Source organism: Protopterus annectens, chromosome 5.part0, assembly GCF_019279795.1.
Source record: "Protopterus annectens isolate FY-2018-M chromosome 5.part0, PAN1.0, whole genome shotgun sequence".
NCBI classification, from domain to species: domain Eukaryota; kingdom Metazoa; phylum Chordata; order Ceratodontiformes; family Protopteridae; genus Protopterus; species Protopterus annectens.
In genome coordinates, this window is record NC_056735.1 from 1,446,809,879 (window position 1) to 1,446,835,483 (window position 25,605).

General features: G+C 40.2%; 1 protein-coding gene across 2 annotated transcripts in view; it reads left to right on the forward strand.

The window, feature by feature from the left end:
* Positions 1–25,605, forward strand: part of TPP2 (tripeptidyl peptidase 2) — a 2,672,548-nt gene that overhangs the window by 2,113,812 nt on the left and 533,131 nt on the right. Inside the window, exon 24 of one of the 2 annotated variants that reach the window (XM_044071246.1) lies at positions 11,309–11,347. The exons of the other annotated variant lie outside the window; for it this stretch is intronic. Within the exon in view, the coding sequence (XP_043927181.1) occupies positions 11,309–11,347 (39 nt within the window). The remainder of the gene's footprint in view (positions 1–11,308; positions 11,348–25,605) is intronic. 2 annotated transcript variants of the gene reach the window in all.

The window sequence follows — 25,605 nt, forward strand, 5'->3', positions numbered from 1 at the left end:
GAAATCCCTTAAGGTTGTCACATTGTCTTGGGTAGCACTGACTGCTTGTGATAAGTTCCGCAGTAAATAACAGGCCTTAAGTGTGAGGCTATTACTCCCTGGTCCATTGGCTGCAATAGGGGTGTGGTGTTAGGTGGCAAAGATACCTCTTTTACATTGGTTTAAAGGTCATCTAAAATGCTTGGATGTCCAGGTGCATTGTTGAGCACAAGCAGAATCTTGAAGGGAATTTTTTTTCCCAATAACCAAAATTTACTGCCTGATTCTCCTTCAGCTGCCTTCCTTTTGGTTATTGGTACTTTTGGCAACTAATTCTCTGTGTTTGATCTTTGAAAATGTTTTCCTAAGCAATAACATTCAGTGGCAGGGATGAAATAGTTCAAGAACCAGTCTTCAAAGGTGGCAAAGATACCTCTTTTACATTGGTTTAAAGGTCATCTAAAATGCTTGGGGTGGCCTAATGGTTAAGGTGTTTGCCTTACAAACACAAGGTGCAGGGTTTGAGTCTCACAAGGGATAATTGGCTAGGCTTAAAATGGCTTGCAAGGGCAGTTAGCTTAGTAGTAACCTATGAACCTATGAAGTAGTAACCCAAGCCTTTGTGCCATCCAAATAATGGGAAGGGCTGCCTTAATGATACCTCTAAGTGCCCTCAAATTCAGGCAGCAATACACAAGCAAAGGCTTAAGCTTGAAATCCCCGTATGCATTCCTTCCAAGCAATAACGTTAGCCTAGCCATCAATGCTTTATGCCCTGGTGCAATTTTTCCCTCTTTTGAAATGTATTTTTTCAAGCATTTTTTTTCCAAAATATAACCCATTTTCATCTACATTAAAAATTGGGCCTGGCATATAATCTCCCTCCTCAATGATTTTTTTCAACATTTCAGGAATTGCACTCATAGCACTTACATCAGCACTTGCTGCTTCAGCTTCACCTTCACCTTCACCTTGTACTTTAATGTTGTGCAAGTTTGCTCTCACTTTAAAATGATTGAACCAGTCCCTACTGACTACAAATTCTTCATCACACTCAACATTTTCTTCATAACCTTCACAAGATTTTAAATCACTGAAAAGACTTTGAACTTTTGCCTGCACTAACAAAAGGCTAATAGGAATATTACACTGATTTTGATCTTCTAACTAAATCATCAGTAACTTTTCCATCTCAATAATTAAACCACTGTGTTGCTTGGTAGTAATTTTAGCTTTCATCGGCACAGAGCCTTTTACATGATCCATTATTTTTACTTTTTTTTTCCACAGTGGGTATGATCATTGATCGACTGTAGCCTAGCAATTTGGCAATGACTGGCATTTTACCTCTTTCCAATCAGTTTATTTCTACTTTTTGTTCAATAGTGATTGTTTTCCATTTCTTTGATGCATCATCTGCACTAGCACCAAATGTATGCTTTTGAGGCATTTTACAAGAGTACTGTAAATATTTGTAACAGAAAAATATACTGTACTGTAAGCTAGCTACTGTATAAAGTTACACACACTCAAAAATGCATTATTCAAACTGGCGGGAAGTTTGCTTCCTCAAGCTGATGTACCACTGAAGGCACATAATGTTTTTATGAGAGCGCCTTCATACCTGTGAACCATTGTATGTACAGTAAATCAATTTTTTTCACATAATATGCTTTATGGTAGTTCGTAAGTGCAGGTCGTACATAAGTCAGGCATTTGTATCTCTGGGACTACCTGTACTCCATACCTTTGATGTCCATAGATAAATCTGGTACTTTGGATCAGTTGTACATTTTTTGTGAAGGTGAGATGGGACAACCTGTGTCAAAACAAACTATTTCCAAATTATTTTCCAAGGCTGTATTACCTTGTTTTATATTCATTGTGATTATGTGAGGTATTGCCAGCTATGCCAGGAGAAGTAAGGCAGTGGATGTGTAACAAATGCCCACATAGTTTGCTGGAGTTTTAGAAAGAATTATATGTCATTTGTATATCAAACTGATTTGTACAGGTGCTTGTGATGAAAATGAATTTGTAAAGCTGCTTATGTTAAAAATGTGCCAACAGTGGGTCCTGCTGGACAGAAAAGAAATACACCTGTATGTCAGACTGCATTGTAAGTGTTGAAATGAATATATTGCAACAGAAGATACTGGAAGAGAAGAAGTTAATCTCAGTCCATGTAATTTTGAAAAATAGTCTGAATTTAAATTACCTGGTTTAGGCCATATAGATTGTATCTTACAGTTCTAATTGCAGCCAGAGACAAAATGTCCGTGAAAACCAGGACTAGGAATACTACTATATTGTCCTTGGGGGTGAACTAATTGGTACACTGGAAGGGTGGAAGTTTTTGAAATGGTTTTATAGCCTCCAGATGGTGTAACACATCTTATCAAAGCTCTGTGTGTATTATGACACATGTGATAGATGCTGGGTTTCTAGTAAAGGGGGTAGTGTTGGAGCCAGACATTAGGTGACCAGATGTATGCAATGTCACTCTGTAATCCAGCACTGAAATGTTGTTTTAATACTAGATGAGACAGAAGTCTCATAGCATTCTGTTTGTGAAACCTAATAACAAAAGACTTCTCACCTACATCATCTTGCCTTGATCTAGTAAGTGAATTAGGGGACAAGTAGTTCTTTAGATCAGTCAGGAAAATTTAGTGAGATTAGTCAAGTATTGTTTTTTATATCTGTGTGAATCTTTCCATTAGTGTTATGTTTAGTATTTTCTGTGACTAAAACCCTGGTGTTTACTATACATAGATATTTAGTATTTTCACATTCTTTTATTGTTTATTATTAAATATATTTAAACTTTTCATTGTGGCTCATCTTTTAGAGAATATTTTAACCTTTGAGAGTACTTATACATATATATATATATATATATATATATATATATATATATATATATATATATATAGTGATACTGTGGCTGCTCCTGAAAGCCTTGCAGGGTAGGTTTCCTGAGAGAAATACTGACTGGCAGAGGTGCCAATTTCCAGTAGGTCAAACACTACCATTTGTATTAGTATTAATTTTGCTCATTATAATTGGATACCCTGATAAGAGCCTTAGAGTAGCTGGATTTGGAGTGCTCTGGTTGCACTATCTACCTTATAGTCTTGGCAGAAGAAGGGGCATAGCTGGTAAATCTGTGACAGCCTTTCCCAGGTGTGTGTATATATGTGTGTGCGTCTGAGAATCAAATCTCAGAGTGTGTGTGTAACCTACTTGGAGCATGGACACAGAGCAATGGTTTCACAGTGAGGGCGGTGGAGGACATGGCTTGGAACACTCTGGTGAGGACTCGGCTGTACAGCTATGTCAGTGGGGAGTCTTATTTAGGGCCTGGAGAGAGAGAGTGGGAAACCCAGCCCCAAGACTGTGTGTGTTCCCTATGTGATCTTTAAGGGAAATTGTGTTTGGTGTAGACAGCTGCATCTGAAAATACTGTGTGTTATCTATTTTTGTTCCAAGTCAATGTTCCTCACTGGTAAGGATTGAGGATCCTTGATTATTGGCCCAGAGGAGGGACATCACATATTGGTGAGCAGTGGTGTGGATATTAATTGAACTTCTGTAGCCTGTAGGTAGTTGTCACTGAAGGTCTGGGTACTCTCAGCAGCCATGAGGTAAACATACAGAGTTTCATTTTTATTTATTTTATTTGTTTATTTTTGTTAGTTTAGTGTAGTCAGGGAAAGCAGGCTAAGATGTCAGTGGAGGATTATGGCAAGCTGACAAAGAACCAGTTGGCCAAGGTGTGGGAAGCCAAACGACTGGTGCGTGCCAACCTGACTAAAGAGGAAGTGATTTCTGTCTTAGTCACAGCTGCAGCACTGACCAGCAACCAGGAAGACAACCAGTCTGGTAATGGGGATTTGCAGCCCCCAGAAACAGCACAGTTCACCTTTTCCTCAGAGGACTTAAAAAGTCTGTCTGGAGTTAGAGACTTGATCTGGAGGCCAAACATTTGGAATCAGAATCAGCAGAGAGACTGTGGCATTTGGAAGCTTAAGAAAATGAGAGACTGTGGCAGGCAAAAACTATGGAATTAGAATCAATAGAGAGACTGTGGCATTTGAAGGCCAAAGAAAATGAGAAACAGCACAAACATGAGAAAGATGCTGACTCTTCATCAGGGTCATAGAGGTAATGGGGAAGGGAATAACTGAACCCCAGAAGCAGTAAAGGTCAATAAATTTCTTCCCACAGTTTACAGAGGATGATAATTTTGATAGCTTTATTCATATATTTGAAAGATTATACAAACAGTATAATGTTGACCAAGGGGTCTGGGTATGGTTCCTGACCCCCTTACTCCATAGTAAAGCTGTAACTGCTGTTTCTAAATTGTCTGATACTGATTGTTTAAAATTTGATAAAGTTAAACGATGTTTATTGGAATGTTTAAGTTTAACACCTGAAGCTTACAGAAAAAAGTTTAATGAGCATATGCGCAAGGCAGATTAAATGTATATGATTATATTGCTGAGTTAAGCACTTATTTTCTTAGGTGGGTGAGTGGGTGTCAGGTCACCACCTTTGAAAGTCTGGCAGACCTTTTGATGATAAAATAAGCCCTTAGCACTTTTCCTGAGGACATAAGAATCCGCTGGCAGACCGGGAGTGAAACTCTGCAGATGAGCTGGGGAGAAAATGGGAATCTGTACTTGGCAAGCAGGGCACCACTGCACAACAAGGGGATACCTACCCAGTGCTGCACATGGATAGAAGGGAACCTATGATGGGCAGCCTAAACCACACCAATGGAATCCACATTTAATGGGGAAGCCGCTAGTTCAGGTACACAGCCAGATCAAGGTTTAGATGCTTTAAATGTAACTAGTTGGGCTATGTAGCATACAGATGTCCATGGAAGCAAGGTGAGGAACAAAAGGTGGGGGAGCCAGCAGGTGGGAATAACAGAATGCCAGTGGTAAGTTGTCTGGAGACAAGAGGGGTATCAAACTATCACAGAGTTTGTACCCTATCTTCGTGAATGGAAGACAGACCACTGCTAAGAGAGAGACAACCTCTGACATAACCTTTGTGAAGCCTGCAGTGGTTTAAGAGGAGCAGTACTTGCTTCAGCAGTCCACTCCAGTCAGAGCTTTAGGAGGAAACCCATTCCAAATACCTTTGGCCTGGGTTCACCTTGACTAGGAGTGTGGAAAAGGAAGAAAACAAGTAGGTGTGTTTTGAGGATATCCCTGCAGATGTCTTGATAGGGAGTGATTCTGATAATGCAACAGTTTGTGTGCATGCAGTTACATGCAGTCAGGCTTGGAGACAGGCATGTGGATCTGGTAGCCTAGGAGAGACGCAGACAGACCCCACACCTGAAGCTGGGGCTGGTAATGGTGCTATTTCAGGGAGGGAGCTACCCTGTAGCTGTGAGCCTGAAGATGAGTCACAGCTGCCGGTAGGTACTGATCTGCAAGAGCAGAGGTGAGTGGTAGTACCCAGGCTGACAGTGAGGCACGGCTGTCAGAAGATACCAAACTTCCTGTGGAAGGAGAGCTTGGAAGAGTCAATGAGATGGGCTCAGCTCTCTGACCTTACACTAAGAGGCTTGAGTGAAGTAGCTAAGGAAGCACTTCATTCTCAAGGAAAAGGAGTTTGTATAATGGAACAGAGGGTTACTGTATAGAGAGTGGACCCCTGAGGGGGATGGCTTAAAGGTGAGGTAATGCAGCAGTTGTTAGTGCCCAGAGCCTAACGTCTGGCACTTCTAGACATAGCCCATGACCTTCCTTTTGCAGGTCATATAGGCATAAAGCGTTACAAGAGGCATAATATACAGAACTTTTATTGGCCTGAGATTGCAAGGGATGTAACAGGGTACTGCAGGACCTGTGAGCAGTGCCAAAAGATGGGCAAGGCAGGAGACAAGATCAAAGCTCCTTTGATCCCTTTGCCTGTGATTGAGGAGCTGTTTTAGAGGGTAGCTATGGATATTGTGGGCCCTCTTGAGTACCTGAAGTTCCACAGGGAAGAAATATATCCTGGTGGTAGATTATTCTACTACAACACGTGAGGCAGTGGCTCTATCCTCCATTGAGTCAGAGAAGATGGTAAATGCTTTGTTAGAGATTTTCAGCAGGGTAGGTTTCCTGAAAGAAATACTGGCTGGCAGAGGTGCCAATTTCATGTCAGACCTGCTGGCTTGTCTGTGGGAGTGCTGGGGGGTTGAAGCACCTGAAGACCAACCCCTACCATCCCCGACTAATGGTCTTGTGGAGAGGTTAAACTCTACACTAAAGACCATGCTGTGGGCATTTGCAGATCAGTTTGAGAGAGTGGGACAAATATTTACCCCATCTACTGTTTGCATACAGAGAGATACCCCAGGAATCCACAGTTTTTTAACCCTTTGAGTTGCTCTATGGGCATAGGGTGAGGGGGGCCTTTAGATTTGATTTATGATGAGTGGGAGGGTGAGTGTGAATTCCACAAGGAGTCTGTTCTGGCAAACATACTAAACCTGAGGACAAAGTTTAGGGAGCTCTTGGTCTTGGCACAGAAGAACCTGGCAGGAGCCCAACAGCAGAAAAAGGTCTGGTATGGCAGGAATGCTCCAGCCCGATGGTATGTTGGTGGACAGGAGGTTATGGTGCTCATTCCTGTCATACTCAGTAATATGCAGGCAGCTTGGGAGGGACACTTCAAAGTGGTAAGGAAGGTTAGTGATGTTAACTACATGGTAAAACTGGTAGTCAGAAAGCAGGGCACATACTGTACCATGTTAACATGATGAAGTATTACCATGATAGGGAGTTCCTTGTGCTGAGAATTTGCAGTGGGTAGCAGAAGTCTGAGGGGGATTTATGGCTACATCACGCCAGACAGAAAAATGCCAAGTTATTAAGGTGGAGCTTAGGGTTACAAGTATGTGATGTAACAGTACAGCACTGTAGTGGTGTCAGCAATGCCAATGTAGACGGGTTCTCAACACCAGGATATGGGTTAATGTATTCCCATACAGTCTAATTTTTCTCAAGCCATGTTTCTCCAAGGTGACTGGAAAAACTAGCTTGAGTCTTCAAAGGGGGGAGAGAGATGATGATGATGATGAGGTATTGCCAGCTATGACAGGAGAAGTAAGGCAGTGGATGTGCAATATATGCCAGCACAGTTATCTGGAGTTTTGTAAAGAATTATGTGTCATTTGTATATCAAACTGATTTGTGCAGGTGCTTGTGTTGAAAATGTATTTGTAAAGCTGCTTCTGTTAAAAATGTACCAACAGTGAGTCCTGCTAGTTAGGAAATAAATACACCTGTACGTTAGACTGTTTTATAACTGTTGAAATTAATATATTGTAACAGAAGATACTGGAAGAGAAGAGGTTAATCTGAGTCCAGCTAACTTTAAAAATAGTGTGAAATTAAATTACATTACCTGGTTTAGGCCATACATTTCTGATTGCAGCCAGAGGTAAAATGTCCATGAAAACCAGGATTAGGAATACTACCATATTATCCTTAGGGGTGAACTAATTGCTACCCTGGGAAGGTTGATGTTTTTGAAATGGTTTTATAGTTTCCACGTACTGTAACACATTTTAGCAAAGCTCTGTGTGTGTATTATGACAAATATATGTGCTAGACTCTGGTTCAGTTTCTACTAAGGGGGTAGTGCGGGAGACAGAAGTCAGGTGACCCAATGTATGCAATGCCATTCTGTAATCAAGCACTGAAATTGTTTTAATACTAGATGAGACAGAAGTCTCAGTGCAATCTGATTCTTAAACCTGACCAAGAAGGACTACTGACCTGTATCATCTTGCCTTGCTCTAGTAAGTGAACTAGAGGACAGCAATTCGTTAGATCAGTCAGGAAAATATAGTGAGATTAGTTAAGGATTGTTTTTCTGTATCTGTGTGAATCTTTCCATTGGTGGTGGTGTTAGTTTCCTGTGATTGAAACTCTGGAGTTTATTGTAAATTGATAATTAGTATTTTCATGTTCTTTTATTATTTATTATTAAATATATTTAAACTTTTGATTGTGGCTGTTTTTTTACAGAATATTTTAACATTTGAGAGTAGTTATATTTATTTGGTGACACTTTGGCTGCCCCTGAAAGCCTTGCTGTATTGGTCAAACATTACCATTTGCATTAGTATTAATGTTACTTAGTATAATTGGATACCCTGGTAAGATCATTAGAGTAGCTGGCTTTGGAGTGTTCAGATGGCAGTATCTACCTTATAGTTTGGGCAGAGGGGGGGGCATAGCTGGTAAATCTGTGACAGGTTTCACAGAGAGGATGGTGGAGGACTTGGCATGGAACACTCAACTGAGGACTCAACTCTACAGCTGTGTCAGTAGAGAGTCTTATTGGGGCCTGGAGAGCGAGAGAGAGAGAGGGAACCCAGCTCTATGATTGAGCATGTTCCTTGTGTGCTCTTAAGGGAAATTGTGCTTGGTGCAGATAGCTGCATCTGAAAATACTGTGTGTATCTATTTTAGTTCCAAGTGAACATTCCTCACCAGTGTCAGTGGTGGGGATTGAAGCTCCTTGATTACTGGCCCAGAGGAGGGATGTAGCACTCACCATAACAAATCTACTCTAGGCAGGATCAAGGCCCACTCTACTAGGACCTTGGCTTCATCTATGTCTTTTTGAAAAGGGTTGTATTCTAGAAGCTGCTACTTGGTCCTCTGTACATACTTTTACAAACCACTGTAAGCTTGATTCCTTTTCTTGGTCCAGATCAAGCTTTGCTAGTAACATTCAACAGGGAATGCTGGACCCTTCTCTTTCTACCTCCCAAATATAGTAAACTGTGGTAATCTACCAATATAGCTAAGGCCTACCGCAGCAGTGCTCAATATGAAGAATGTAGTACAGTTGTGTAAGTTAAACTTACCATAACAGTAAATGTTTAAATGATCACTGCTGCAGTAGCCACTCCTTCCCTCCATCCCCTTGTTTTGTGGTGAGTTTTTTATGCTAGGGTGTGGACATATATTTTTGTTGTTCCTAGCATTGTCCTTTCAGGGCTTAACCTCCCTTTCTCTGCTGGCAGGAAAGCTATAAAGAACTTTGTACCCAAATTTGTCTTTTAAGCATCTCAGCTTGAGCTGCTTGACATTTTGGGTGAGTGGAAGGTGCCCTGAAGCTTTGGAAGCTGTCCATCTGTTATATACTTGGCAAGACGTAACCCATATAGCTAGGGTTACTGCAGCAGTGTTCATTTGAACATCTACTGTTATGGTAAGTTCAGCTTCCACAGTTGTACTCTGTGTGTGTGTGTGTGTGTGTGTGTGTGTGTGTGTGTGTGTGTGTGTGTGTGTGTGTGTGTGTGTGTATAGACATCGACGACTAATATAATTTACATTTTGGATGTAGAGTACTTCCTCCAGCAGCAATTATATGTGTTACAGTAAGTTTGAAATATTAGACAGAAGAACTGTTTTGCATATCAAAAATATAAAAAAGTAAATACTAATAAAAAAGTACTAAGTTTAACAGATAGCCCATTCTCTAAGCACAGTAATGCCCTTATTGGTGTGTGTTGTTTGGGGAAATCCTTCTTCAATACTAAGTATTGAAGAAGGGTTTCACCCGAAAGCTTTGCTGTGATATATTAAATTGTTTTCTGCCTACGTTTGTTTGTTTCTTTGGTATTCCTGCATTCTAGTCTTGTTTTGTTGTTTGGGGAAATAACACCATTGCAGGGGTGTAGAGGCCATCTGCCCGTAGTGTCTGTCCTCACGACACCATTGGGCATGCATTATTTCCCAAGTAATATGCACCCTGTTGGGCATTATTGCTTGCATATCACATGGCCACTAATGTTCGATTAGTCACCTCATAATCTTCTCAACTTCTGCTGCAGAAAAGCACAAAGTTGTTGTGCATAAATTTTGATATTTCAGTTTTCATTAGTTCAATTTGTTGTTTCTTGAATGAGAAAAAATATTGACAGCAGGTGCTTAAGAATAATTGCAAATTAGAAAGTATAACAGTCCCTAAAGCTGCCTTCTAGTTCTTTCTACCTCTTTCCCACTCTTTATTAAAATAAATCTGCCATCTGTTTGCTCTTTTTTTCCTTTCTGTGCAGTACAGGTACTGTTGCTGCATCCATACTTTCATAGATAGATTTGGCAAATGTGCTACCTTACAGTTTGGTTGCTTGCTACTGATAAATAAAATGAATGAATCATCTGTGTAACTGCCTTCTTTTTGCCTAGAAATGTGGTACATTATTGGCATGCTTTGACATCAGTCTAAACTTGTCTGGAGCTTTCTTTTTGGCTCTTAGAATCAGTATGAAGTTCTCATGGTCTCCAATTGATGCACTCATTCCCTCCATCCTAACTGCTGTAGAACTCCACCTCATATTTTGGAAGGTGTAGTCTCACTTCAGAGTGAAATATCTTTATTGATAGCCTCATCTAAACTTCTTGCAATATTTATTCCTATTTTACTGATGTCTTCATTGCTTGTTTCACTGCATTAATTGTATTGTCTTGCTTTTTGGTCTGAGTAATGACCTAAAAAGGGTCCTTGGACTAGTCTACTTGCCCGATTAACAAATGCACAAGTAATTTAATGAGGGCTTTTTTATCTTTATTTGCCTAGCCAGTCCCATCCTCGTATATTTTACCTGCAGCTTGAAAGCATAGAGACAGCCGGTGTTTACATGTTGCTGCATGCATGCCACAGTGTAGTGTACTATGCATGCTTTGCCCCCACCCACCTGAGGAGATTGCTCCCTGACTTCATTTAGGGGGGCTATGCTGTAGTGGATATCCCCTCACACTCTCCCAGAGACAGGCAAGCAGATATGAGGTTTTCATTCACAACTTTCGTTTCATCCCCGCTTTACAGACATGTCAAACAGTATTTTTGTTGTGCACACGTGTACTTTCCAAGCAGACTGGCTGAGTGTTAATTGTGTAAGATGCCCAGAACAGTGGTTACATGTGAGTAACATTATTTTCTGATGTTTATTCTAATATTTTATGTACATGCTGAGGTATTGTGAGCCACCTTCTTAAAAGATTCATTGTTTGGGCGTTTTCCATCTTATTGCTGGCACAAACTGAAGGTCTTTGAGTATATTGAGTCATTTTTTTTCAGTCAGTGGTGTTGTTATACCTTTCATATTTTTTTGTAGACATCTATTTACATGTTGGAGTTCAGATTAGAACTTTAATTCCAACAAGCTCACATTGCAAGAACAGGAAGTGATTTATGTTTTTCAGAGACTGTAGATACTGTTGTCTGCCAAGGAAGTGTCTCCATGGTTTGCAGTCTGTGCATTGTCTCTTACACTATGTATTATTCTGACTCCCAGGGCCAGGCTGCAGCAAAACGTCAAGGAAAGTTTAAAAAGGTACTGAACCTATTTCAGGAAGCTTTTTTTTATATAATGCAACCTGTTTACATTTTGTTGTTTGTGGGATGTTAAAAGTACACCACATAATTTTGTATTGTTTGTCTTTTAAGAATAATAGTTTGATACATTACTGAAAGTATTTTTCCACTGTTTACTTTAATCAGGTCCTTAGTTATTTGCACTAAAATACTAATTCACTGTGGCTTTAAGCATTTTAAGGAATGTAAATCTGTTCTTAAGAAATTTTGTGTAAACTAACTAGTGATTTATTTACTCCAGATGCTTACCTACAGCATGCAGTCAGCAGAGATAAAAATGCTAGATGTTCATTATCAGATCACTGTATCAGTAGCCTAAGCTGTATGGAACATTTCCTGTTAGGGAATGGATGACTGTCCAGCTTTCAAAGCTTTAGAGTACCTTCCATGCACCCTAACCAAACCTTACTGCTTAAGGAGGGCAGTATAAAGTCTGTGGTTAGGACACCCAACTTTGAGAACTTTCTTGCCTTCAAAGTGCGCAATTCCCTGTAGGCTTCAAGTAATCAACACTCATCTAGTAGGCTGGGCATATAGGTACACTGTTTGGGATAGTTTTCCATTGTATCAATATTTGTGAGGAAAAGTTTATCTTGTCTGTCCGAATTTGATGCTAAGGGATAAGGCTAGTGTTTTTGGTGGTTATCACTAAACAGTTTTACCTGAAACCTTTTTATTCTGGAGGCATGACTGACTTAGCAAGGCTCTGCTACATACTTGGAAATGTTTTTTGTTTTGGTTGAGACATGGACCTGGTTCCTTGAATGTTTCCTTCCCCACCCTCAAGAAGAGAAAAATTGTTTGGGGGCTTCAATCTTGACTCTGCCTTCTCCTTTGCCTTGGCCACCAATGAATAACAGCTGGAAACATATTGGGGTCCTCTGCTCATCAGTTTCTCATTGTCCCTCTAATGCTCTTCTTCAGGAAGCTGCTAAGGATCAAGAGTCAGGGAAGTCCTCTGTAGCTGTTTGGCTGTTCTCTTTGAGTAATAGAGAACCAATCTTGGCATCAAAGGAGGGCGAAGGCATTTCTTCACAAAGCTGCCATGAGGATCTTGATTTCCGGGGAAAGGACCATTCTTCAGGACACTCCGTTTCTGAGGCAGTGGGGTCTGCCATGAAAAAGAAACAACTTGAGGAATTTTTCTTCACCTGTGTCACCTAAGACAGACAACGATTGGCTGCAGTCTGCTAAATGTTTATTTAAAGCCTTTCAGTCTTTATATCATAGTGTTTTCATTTAAAAAGGAAAAGCTTTTCCAATCTCTGAATTCTTATTCTCAGTCTAAGGGACAGGAATTAGACTTGGACAGTGTTTCTCAAGTTCCTTGTCCATGGAAAGAAGAGTATGACTCTGAGGAAAATTTTCTATCAGAGTACCCACCTGAAGTGTTGTCTTTTTCTGATACTGTTGCCAGAATGAAGAAGTTATTTCAGTGGGAACAGAAAGAAATACCAGAGTCCCAGAAAAGATAATTGTTAAAGGTAGATTTTTTTTTCCTTAACCTGCAGCTATCCCTCCTGTTTTGCCAGCCTTAGAAGATACTTTCTTTGCAGCCAGAAGTTTGCCTGACAGTCGGACACTTGCCCTGTGAAAGTCAGACAAATTATATCATGTTCCCTGGACTCCAGTTTATTTTCACATATCTTAGATTGCACACTGCATTGATTTCTGTGACAAAACCATCTTCTGCAAAACACCTTATGGCATTTAACCCTGCTCCTTCTGACAAAGATGGGAAAGCTTTTGATAAGTTTGCAAAGAAAGTTTATACTTCCATCTTAGTCTTCAGAATATTGAATTGTCATGCTCACATGATTATGTTTCTGCTGACTTCCTTTAACAATATGAAAAATTTAACTGCTGACTTTCCTTCTTCAGAAACAAAGATATCTCAAAATTCTTTATCTTCTGTGTCTTAGGAATCTAAGCACACCTTAAATTATCCTTATGATATTGCTGATGCTGTTTCCAAGAGCAGCTGCCACTGGGTCAGTGATGAGAACATTTGTCTGGATACATTCTCAGAATCAACAGATGTCAAAGCTAAGCATCTGAATGCTTCCATGGATAGGAAGGTATTGGTTGGCCCTTCTCTGCTGAAGTCCTTAAAAAAATTGATAAAAGGGGGAAGTTTATTCAGAGAATTACCCAGATTTGTCAAATTTCTGTGCCAGAATTCAATAGAAACTTTTCTTCCAGTTCAGGTTCCTTTCATATGAAATGAAGTACACAATCCTGGCTAGGCACAAGCAAATGTAATTTCAGAAAGCAGTACCAGGGAAAATGCCTCCAAATCCAAGCACAACCTAAAAAGCAGACTGTGCCTATATACTCCACCATATTCTTCCCCCTCCTTAACCTGGTATTTCAGTAAAACTTTCCCAAAGTGGCACCAGATAACTTCAGACATTTGGGTTCTGAGAATCATTCAGAAGGCAACAGGTGTCTGTGAGATTCACATCCTCCTGTTCAATGGATTTCTCTACATCTGTTCAATTAACCCCTCTTTTCCTCCTATTCTAGATCAAATGCTATATCACGTGGTTATAGAACTTGTTGCCCCAGATCAAATCTGAAAAGTGTTTTATTCAGGAATCTATTTTGGTGCCTAAGAGAGAAGGAACCTGGAGTCATAGACCTTTAGTTTCCTTTCTGTCAGAATCTCAGAATTCAGAATGCTTTCTCTACAGTCTCTTTTACCTCTCATGCCACCTCTCAAGTTTTCCAGTAACTTGGTTTTAAAATATACACATCACCACATTCCAGTTCTCAAAGATTTGAGATAATAATTTCATTTTACTGTGTCTTGTGTACATTTTAATTTCTCAGCTTTATCCTTTGAATTGTAAACATCTAGGACTGTTTACAAAATGCCTGGCTGCTGTAAAAGCCTATTGCAGGTTACAGGTCATTCACATGTTTCCATATTTATACAACTGCTTTATTTTTGCAGGTTCTCTTACAAGTTGTAAAAAATTTCTGGTTTGGGTTAAACTTTCTCAGTCTGGGATTTCAGGTGAACTTAAGGAAAAATTCTCATTCCATCTCACATAGTAGTGTTTCTGGGACATCTCCTGGATTCATCCCTCGGATATTCTTCCTTAAGGCAAAGTGGAATCTTAAAAAGTAAGTTTCTGATGTTTTTCAGCCCGACTGCGACATCTGCCAAGGAATATCTCAGGATTCTAGGTTTGGTGGTCTCTACTGTTCTCGTGATTCCTTTGGACAAACTTCACATGAGGAAGATTCAGTAGTTCATCAAATCAGGTTTGACTCAACACCAGCAGCAGCTATCATTTCAGATTGCAGAGCTGGGATTTGCAAAAAGGGACTTACTCTGAGTGGTGAATTAGTTGTCTGTCATCCTAGGTCTCCCTTTTTCTTTTTCAGCTCCTACTCAGTCTATGTTTTGGACTTTACCTGGGGAGTTATATCCAAGGAGATGGCAGTCCAGGGTCTGTGGGACAAGCAGGACAAATTAAAGCATATAGATAATAAAGAAATGGCAGCATTAATAGATGCTGTCAAATCTCTGAACCATCTTTAGATTCCATGCCTCTACTAGTAACCACAGACAACACCACAGTGAGGTGGAACATAAACAAAAGGGGGGGCAGATCCTACCCCTTGTCAGACTAAATATGATAGCGTGGGAAGTAGCAACTCTGCACAATCTGACCCCCTAGGCTACTTACTTGCTGGCAGAGCAGAATGTTAAAACAGATAAGCTGAGCAGTTTCTATTGAATTCTGCCCACAGATGGAATCTGCACCCAGGGATCTTCCAGAAACTGATCCAGCTGTTGGGAACAACTCAAGTAGAACTGTTTGTCTCCTTTCACAACAGACGGTTAAAGAAATTCTGATCTAGGACACCTTACACAAAGACCCCATGGACAGGGATGTTCCTGTATGCCATTCCACCCTTTCCTGTGATAACCAGAGTTGTTCTAATGATTCAGAAGGAATCTCCAAAGAGCATACTGGTAATGCTATTTTGTCCTAGGCAGCAGTGGTACTTCCGTCTTCTTCTTAAAATGGCCAAAGGCAATTACCACAAACTTCAGCACAGGATGGACTTTTTCATACTGGATAGTGGTTGTTTGATACACCCCAACTTTCTTCAGCTCACTGCCTGGATGATAGAATTTTAATTCTTCTTAGGCACTTGTTCTCTGATGGCATATGCAGCAAGTATTAAGGAAGGGTAAGAAACATGTTACTAATAAATTATGGTTGGATAAATTGAAAATAGTTTTTTAGCTGGTGCCAACCAAGGTTTTTTTAAGGGCCAGTATATGAGATATTATCCTCTAGCCTTTCTTTCTCTTCTACCAAGATTCACACCTCAGCCATCTCTGCTCTGCTTATCTATCTGTAGATTACTCCTTTCTACCCCACCTCATGTCAGACAGTTTTTGAAAGGGGTTTTAACATATTATCCACCAATAATACATGTATCTCCTTTTTTGGAATCTTAATCTTGTACTGGAGAAACTTAGCACTTTTTCCTTCTGAACTGCTCATGATGCTGACATGAAGTTCTTGTCTTAGAAAGTGTTACTCATTAATCTGAATTCTGCAAGAAGAGTGTCCAAGTTACAAGCTCTTATGGTAATTCAATCTTATCTTGTCTTGTGTAAAGACAGGGTAATTTTGTGAACAAGTCATTCCTTCATGCTTAAAGTGGTTTCAGGGTTTGTTTTCAGCCAGTCTATGTATCTCCCTGTTTTTCTACCCACAAACAAATGTAGGGAAGAGAGAAATCTACGCACATTTGAATCTCAGGCAACTCAGGTACTACATTGACTGGACAAAAACCTTCTAGAATTCTAATCAACCATTCCTTTTCTATGAATACAAGAAAAAGGGACAGTCAGCATCAAAACAGATAATTTTCAAGTAGTCGTCGTATGCTCTTGTTTTTTTTGTTATTAATATAACAAGACACTTCCAGGCAAGGTCGTGGTCCAGTCTGCCAGGGCTTTGCCTACTACTACTATTTTTTTTTTTCAAAGGGGTGGACTCTAGATCTTTACTAAAGGGTAGCAATGTGGTAATTTTTCAGCATCTTTACCAAACACTGCAAACTAGATTCTTTCTCTAGGTTCAGTGCGGACTTTGCTAGGACTGTTCTCCTCCCTTCAGTGTAAGATTTGATATTTTATCCGTATTGCTTAGATTACTGTGGCAGTGCTCTAATGATGAATGAAGTACACTTGTGTGAGTAAACGTACCATAACAGTAGAACATTTCCCACCCCCTCTTCCTTCTATTGTGTTTTATGTTATGGCATGGATATTTTCCTTCTCTTTTTAGCACTTACCTTTGCAGAATAGCTCTAGCATCCCTTATTCTTAGACAAGGAAGCTCTTGTTTAGCACTCTGTCCACAGACCTTATACTACTCTCCTCAAGCTGTACAGTGGTAAGAGCATTTGGAAGCTGCCCTAAAGCATTGGAAGTTAGTCATCCAGTCACTGGCAGGATATGTCCCATATAGCTTAGGCTACTGCAACATTGCTCTGGTCTAACATCTACTGTTACAGTAAGTTTATTTACAGAATTGTACTATTTTAACAAGAATAACACTTGGTAACTGCTGAAGGACTCTCTGAACTGCATTATTTCTGTGATATTAAACCTTATCAAGGTAAACACTAAATGCTGTACTGGGTTCTTCTCTGTTCAGCTGTTTTCCAGTGTAATTAGGAATTGTTGAAAGAATTTCATGTCCTATATCTCATCTAAAGAGGACTGTTTATCAGTGTGAGATCACAGAACAGTGGCGATAAGAAGGTTTCTCCTTTCCCCCCAAGATTGCTCAATCCTGGACTTAGTATATTTAGAAATGCAGAAGTATAAGGGTTGCAAGGGGTGTTTTTGCTACATTTGATGATGTACAGTGTCAGGTGTCCCCCACCCTTCCCATCTCCACTAAAGTGGATTAATGTGAGTCAGTTTAGTCATATATTCATAGTCCATTGATGGAGCTGGCTAATGCAATTGTATAATTGAAAAGGCCTCAGTGACAACTACCATATTAGCAGCAAATGTTTGTTCCACAACTCATTTAATCAAGAACAAAAAAAAAGTAGGACAGCCACGTTTCAAGATGAGATGCACCAGAATAATCCAAGAAGAAATGCATTTTATTAACACAAAGCTCTCTCATCTGTATATACAAATTGAGTCGGACTTCATCTGAATCTGTTAAAAACAGCGTCAAGTGCTGTATTTAAAACAATTGAAATAATCACATAACAGCTGATCTCTATTTTCAAAGATACTTAAAACTTTAATAAAATATGTATATGTATTCAGTCACTCATGAGTGTAATCAAAATACAGAAGTATGTATAAAAACGTCTTTGGATTATATTAAAATGAATTGTGATAATAAATGAAGGAGAATGTGTGCATGTAAAAAAAAAAAAAAAACTTTTGTTACAACAGTGACAAACTAATATTTCAAAACAGGTACCCATCCAAACACTAACCAGGGCTGACCCTGCATAGCTTTTGAAATCAAACTAGATCAAATGTTTTTATTTTACATCTTGTCTGCCTGCAACCTCAAAGCACTGGCAATTGAGATGGCAAGATTAATGCCAGGAAGTTTGGTTGCATTCAGTAGTTTCTGCCACCTTAGTTCCTTGTATTCAAATGTGTTTTCCTAACCCTCTCTCCTAGGAGAAATGTTGACTTTTTCTCAAACTACTCCCGTAGGAGAAATATCAACTTTCAGTAATAAAAAAATCTTTTAAAAGTTGCCACATTGAGTGGAATGTTTATAATTGACATTACTAATAACTTTCTTTTTTATATCATTTCTGATATTCAGATATCCTTTGGCTCAGCTGTTTGTCTGTTTTACCCATGTGAAAGGCATCGCAAGCAGAGCAGCTTGCTAAGTAAGCTATGACTTTACTCTTACAATTAGATTCTTCAGGGCAGGATGTAGTCTATAGGTGGTTAGCTGTAATTACATATGGGCCTTCTTGAATATCTGTACAATATTTCCATGCACCACACTTCAACTTTTTCCCCCCAATTGGGAGCCATTACATTTTGTTTTTCTTCTTTTCAGAGATCCCTTTCAAATTCATGTATCTCTTATAAACAGATCTAGGGCTTGTTCCTAAGATTTTAGTGTTGCCATGTCTTATCACTGCATTATTTCAATTTTTTTAAAAAATAATTTCTGTTACTATAGAATTTGTCTCATCATGCATACTTAGAACAACCATTATGTTAGAAAAATTATTTTTATTTTGATTTAATGTTCTTGGACTAACTTCAGTGTTACTTAATAAAGGGGGGAAGCCTTTACACTACCTTCCACTATTTCCATAGATACATTTTCTATAAGTTTGTGTGGCTAATCCCTTGCAATTAATATTTTGTTTCATTTTAACAAGCTCCTCCTACAACACTTGGTCTTCACTCACTAGCCTTGATAACCTAATTGTTTGTCCTTTTGTTAGGTTCTTTTTTCTGCTGTGTAGGGTAATTACTAGAAAAATATAGTAAGGCATTGGAATAAATTGGTGTTCTGTATATCAAGGAACAGAATCTCTTGTTTTCCATGCCCTTGTGCAGTATTACATTGAAATAATTTATTGTAGTCTTGGATGTATTGTATAGAAATTTTAAAAAGGAAGTGAAAAAATTCTGCTTAAATTTCATCCCCTGACCACATTAAAAAAGATGTCTTCCACAAGTCTTATTATAATTCAGTATGCATAAATTGGTCAACAAGTCTAATATCAAAGCTTGAGTTCTTGTCGCTATTAATAGCTTCAGAAGATAATTCCTTAACCTGTCTATTTTGGTATAATTTCATTGTGAGTAGATGTTGTACATCTCCTCACCACAAAAATATCAGTCTTAGTCTACTTTTTTAATATGTTATAGGAAATACCAAGAGTCCCTTAATACATTTCTGCTGTGACTGAAAAATTATTTTAACTTATGGTGTATAAACTTGGGAGAGGGTTCAGTCTTCACTCCTGAGGCTGAGACAGTGGGTCTTAATGGAGGGGTATCTGTGCTAGTTCTGTAGTACGAGGTGTGGCACATCTACTGTAAGTGATGCTATAATTTAATTTTCTAATTTATAATTTAAGTTCCAAAAGCAAGTTAACTATATTAAATCTGGGGTGGAAACAAAAGTAAAGCCTTTTTAAATACCTTAACATACAGTGGAATTATAATTAGTGCACTATCATTAAAACTGTAAAAGTCTTTGTAATGAAGAATAGCTACCAAGTCTTTCTGTTCTAAAATTTCTATTTACTGCTCTCACATGACCTTTCTCACTCCTGTTGTTGGTTTTCTGTCCATGATATTGTACAGTAGATTGGTGGTAGTTCATCTATATGTGGTTCACCTCTTGGTATTGTTTCTGTGCTGTTCTTTCTAATTGTCTTAATGGGGAGGAATCTGTAAACAATTATCCAATTAAGTTACTCCCTCGCTCCTTGTTCAATATTCACTTGGTTTGAGCTTTCTACATGGCTGTTTATAACAGAAAGAACTGTATATGCATTGCCCTCATCATAGACCTATTTATCCCTTTCAGTTTTTTTCAGTTTTTGTTGTTGATTTTACAAAAATTGACAAGCAAATGTTAAATATTATTATATTTAATTTTTATGAAGAGGAAAATTAGGTCATTGGTAAAGGAGTTGTCTAGACAATGCATTTCTTTTTCTAAAATTTCCATTTTTTCATTGGTTCATAGGTTGGTAGTAGGCTATCGGCCCTAGGGCCTATACAAGCCTGGCCATAACAATTCCCTGGCTATTCTTCCCACACTATTTACTTTCCTGGACCGCTGTCTAGCAGGGCAACTGATGTGATCCCCGGGGTGAATTTCCTTTCTCCCATCCAATCAAGGTTCCTTTTGAAGAGGGCAAAAGAGGTGCTCTGCTTGACATGTATGGGCAGTCTATTCAAGAGTCTGGGGAGTCTCTGGATCAGGAACCTATCCCTCCAGCATGTTTTGTTTATTGTGATGACAAGGTTTAGATCCCTGGAGTGTGTGGCTCTGAGGGATTGGGATTTCTTTAAGTGCAGCATGTCCAACAGCTCTGGGTTTGACATGGCCTTGTATGTTAAGCAGAGATGGCCTCTGAGTAGACGATCTGCGACAGAGTATAGCTGGAGTTTTTTAAGGCGGTCAGCATAGGGCATCTGCTTTAGGCCTGTGATTTTTTTAGTGAGGTATTTCTGTGGCCTTTCCAGTTGTTGCAGATGTCTTGAGAGGTACATACCAAATGGGGCATTGTATTCTATAATGGGTCTAATGAGGGATGAGTACAGTGGGACAATGACCTCCTTTTTTCTTGAGGAAAAGCCTATAGTGATGAGGTGTGCCACATAGAAGGATTTCCTGACTGTTGTGGCGATGTGGTTATCGAAGGTGAGACCAATGTCTACCTGTTTCCCTAAGTCTCTCATCACACTTTCGGTGTTTCGTGTACTGCCACCTATGTGGTAATTCACGGGTACATGTTTTTTACAAAAGGGAATAACTATACATTTCTTGGCATTGAGCTTGAGCCCATGGCTCTGGCACCAAGCATCTGTTTCTGTAAGGCCCTTTTGTGGAGTATTCACATCATTTTGGGATTCATTAATGGCTCCCAGTTTGCAGTCATCTACGAACTTTGTTAGCCAGAGTCTCTTCGTGTTGGCCTGTACTTCAGAGAAGTAGATGCCAAACAAGAGAGGTCCCCGGAGTGAACCCTGAGGTACTCCACTTGTCACTTGTCTGGAGCTGGATTTGGAGTCAGCTACTTTTACACTGTGGGTTCTGTCAGTAAGCCAGTTGGCAACCCATCGAGTGACATAGGGATTAATGCCCAGCTTAGTAAGTTTATCTATGATTCCAGAGTGGGGTATGGTGTCAAAGGCCTTGGCGAGGTCCAGATAGGCTGTTTGGACTGCCTTACCCTCATCCACAGCTCTGGAGACTGATTCGAAGAAGTCAGTCAGGTTCAGGAGACAAGATCGGCCCTTCACGAACCCAAACTGGGTGGGGTCCAGTGTTTTAAGGTTCCCAATGTCTTTGTTTATAAGTTCCATGATAATATGTTCCATGGCCTTGCAGATCAGAATCATCAGACTGATGGGGCGGTAGTTCCTGGGATCCAAGGTGGATTCCCCCCTTGTGGAGTGGGATAACTATAGCTGTGCGCCACTCAGTGGGCACGTAGCCTGAGGTGAGGGTATGATTAAACATGACATTAGGTGAGATGCCAGTTAATTTTCTAGTTCATGTAGTACACAGCCCGGGATGTCATCTGATCCCATGGATGCTGTATTCTTAGCTTTGGAGAGTGCATTTTTTACTTGTGTGGTCGTTATTACTGGAATTTGGCAATCTTCTGGTATTGAGATGGGCCATTTAGGAGGTGAGATGGGGGTGAAGTTGGCACTGAATCGATCTGCCAGGATATTGGCAATATCCTTGGAATCAGTATATTTAATGCCATTCTGTTGTAGCCCAAAGCAGACCTGAGCATTGCTTGCTCTTACCATAATAGCTGGTAACTGCCAAACCAGTTCTGTTATACAGTCTGTAATTTCTCTGTAATATAGTAAGTCACTGACACACCGAATGGTATTTTTTTATATACAAAGTCCTTTTGCTACTCTTTTTACCTATATCCATTCCCTTAAAAAAATGATTGTCTATTTGTAGGGACCGGTATTTAAAGAACATCTTTTCGTTTAATTAGTGTCCTGTGTAACTACTTGCACTATCCTTAAAATGGAATGCTTTTATAACTAAGAGTCCAAAGGTTCAGCACAGTCATCCATGATGTTAACGTTACTGTTTTCACATCTTACCTTCATTGGTAGAAGGTGAAATTGTTAGTTGCAGTTGGTTAGTTTCCAAATTAGGTATATTTAAATCCCTGTTTTCAGTTCTGGTCTGCTCAGTTATGTGATGTTCTTCGTGTTTCACTGTTGCAGTCATCACATTTGGGTTATCTGCCTGCAGGTAGCCCTCAGCCGTCCTGAAAACTGAGTCTTGGGATTTCTGTGTCGGATGCTGTCGCTTCTTCCATGACTTCAGGGGTATAAAACATGCAGCCGGCACCATTACATCAGTCTTTCTTGCCGTGCGGTGCCCGAAGCAGAAGCCGTTCGCAAGTGCCGGTAGGCCGCTTCTTGAAATTTTTGTTTTTCGAGTTTCAGGTCAAACGTGTTCTAAAAGATAAGTACCCCATTGGGGATCCTTTTTTCTTGCTCTAACCGATGTCAGAAAAAATTAATAATAGTCTTGCCTGTGGAAAGCAAATATCTCATAGAGATTTTCATTCTTACTGCGTCACCTGTTTAGGCCCATTCCACGACATCCCTCGCAGTCGATTTTGTGCCTTGTTCAACACCCAAACTATTCGTCATTGGGCTATTTTTGTAGCTAAATTCTTTCGCTCTCGATCTCCGTACGCCAAAATGGCTTCAATAAGCCATCCGACTACTGATCTTCTGAAAAAACGTAAGGATTAAGACAGAGACAGACTGCATAGATCCAAAACTGCCGATAACGCTACCGTTAAGCTGGTCACCAGTCCGCCAGTACTCAGTGAGGCGCTTTCACGCTTCTACAGATTCGCAGGCCTCTACTGAGACCCATTCGGAGTCTGGTATGCCGCAAGATGCTTCTTCGACTGTGGAACCTGCGGATGTCTCTACCTTGGATGGGTCTGGAGCCGCTGTGCAGGCACCAGCTTCTGAGGGTGTATTCAGACCTTCTGACTTTTATATTAAATTGACAACTTTGTTTCAAACCAAAAATATAGAATTTCTCAGGCCTAAAGTTCGCACTATGCCTAGGAAACCGGCGACCAAAGTGCATTCTCAGGCCCACATGCCTCAAAAACAAATGCTTAGAATGGCTGAAGACCTCATTACTTTAATTAGGGGAAGTCAGCCTTCCCCCTCAAAAAGACCAAGAACTGATTTTCCTTCTGATTCTTCAGATCAGGAGTCTGATAACTCTGATCCTTCTGATTACCAGGACATACCCTTATCTATCTATGAGGATTCTGATGCAGAGGATTCCTTTCCCTCTGCTTCCCCTCCAGAAGATTTTTCTTTTGGTGAAACCCTGCATACCCGTAGAGAGCAATTCCGCTGGGAGAGCCAGGACTACTCTCAGTCCAGAAAGAGACTCAGGGAATTTTTAAACTTGCCTAAGCACAGGCCTCTAGCTATCCCTCCTGTTCTGAAAATTATAGATGATGTCTTTATGGAGTCCAGCTTTACCCCGGATATTTTGCCTCCAGCTCCCAGGTAACCTGAAAGGTACTATAGAGTACCTCACTCCCACAAATTCCTCTTTAAGAATCCTAGTGCAGATCCAGAGACCATTTCCCAGGGACCTAAAGGCATTAAGGCTACAACTGCCAAAAAACCTACCCCTTCGGACAGGGATTCTAGGGCTTTAGACAGATGGGGTAAGAAGGTATATACCTCTGCTACTCTTGCCATTAGGGCTTTAAATTGCTAGTTTCAAATATAAAAGTATCAGCAGCATATTATGGAGATAATTAAACAGAAAAATGATGTTGATTCTTGATTGTGAAGAACACAAAGATTTACAAGAGTTAATGCATTCTGTGAACCAAGTTGGTAAACATACTTTGCAATGTGGATTTGATGCCTTAGAAGCATCTTGCAGGGCTGCTGTCACTGGTTCTGTTCTTAGGCATGCTTGGCTTAAGGAACAAAACTTGCTAGGTCATGTCAATGCAAAATACTAGATGCACCATTAAACCAACAGCACCTATTTGGCAATAAAATCAGAAGAAGTCCTCAAAAGGATGGAGGAGAAAGCTAAATCTATGCAAACTGTTAAATATTTCTTACAAGTAAAGCCACCTAGATTCAGTAGGCACTGGCCTTCTAAAAACTGGTCCTTTCCAGTCCCTTCCAGGCCTCCTCAGTCCAAACCCAGGGGCAGCAGACCACCAAGACTTCAGTCTCAGGTTATGGTAAAATTGCACAATGACTTATCTTTAACTCTTCCAAAACTTGCCCACGTACTTGCACCTTTAGGAGGGAAACTTGCCCTGCATGCCAAAAACTGGGAGTACATTACCCAGGACAGATGGATCTTAAACATTATTTCCCAGGGATACAGATTCCACTTCCACTCACTCCCAACCCTAAGCAGATGGCCAGACCTTTCCCCAAACCAGTGGGCAGTGGCCCAAAAGCAAGTACTTTCTCTTCTCAGTATCAAGGCTATTCAACCTGTCCCAGCAGAACAGAGGGGACAAGATTTTTATTCCAGACTATTTCTGGTACCCAGAAAAGAAAACTCTTGGCGTCCTAGCCTGGATCTGTCTATTCTCAACACCTTTCTGTGGTTCCAATATTCAAACTGCTTACTCTCCAACAGCTGCTTCCTATACTATCCAAGGACTGCTGGCTAGCAACCCTAGACTTAAAAGAAGCTTATCTGCACATTCCCATAAGGGAATCTTACAGGAAATACCTACGCTTCAGAGCAGGGTCTATGCACTATCAGTTTTCTACACTTCCCTTTGGCTTATCTACTGCACCCAGAATGTTCACAAAGTGCCTAGCTCCAGCCATTGCATATTGCAGGCAGAGAAGAATTCAAATTTACCCATACTTGGATGATTGCCTGATTCAGGTGGACATCAGGAGGAATTGCTACTACAGCACCTGGCATTTGTAAAGAGATTTCTTATTTCACTGGGGTACACCATCAACAAAAATAAATCACAGCTGGTACCCAGCCAACATATTGTATTCCTGGGAGCAAGTTTGAACACAGCTTCCCAGATGGCATTCCTCACTCCAGAGAAACAAATTTATTTGGCAAACTACTTCAATCTACTGGCCACCAAAACCCGGCTATCTGCAAGAAAAATACTGTAAGCCCTAGGGTTCATGGCCTCTTACATTCTACTAATTCCATATGCAAGACTGCTTATAAGGAAACTTCAATTGTATCTAAAAAGTCTCTGGTGTCAGCATTCTCAGGACCTGGAAACAATGATTCCTATTATTCCTTGCCTAAGGACAGAGCTCCTTTGGTGGGCAGAGGTGTGCAACCACAACAAGGGACTCCCTTTCACTCCCCCCTCTGCTGCCCAAACCCTAACAACAGACACATCAGACTATGCATGGGGGGACTCACATGGCACGGCAGTGCATTCAGGGCA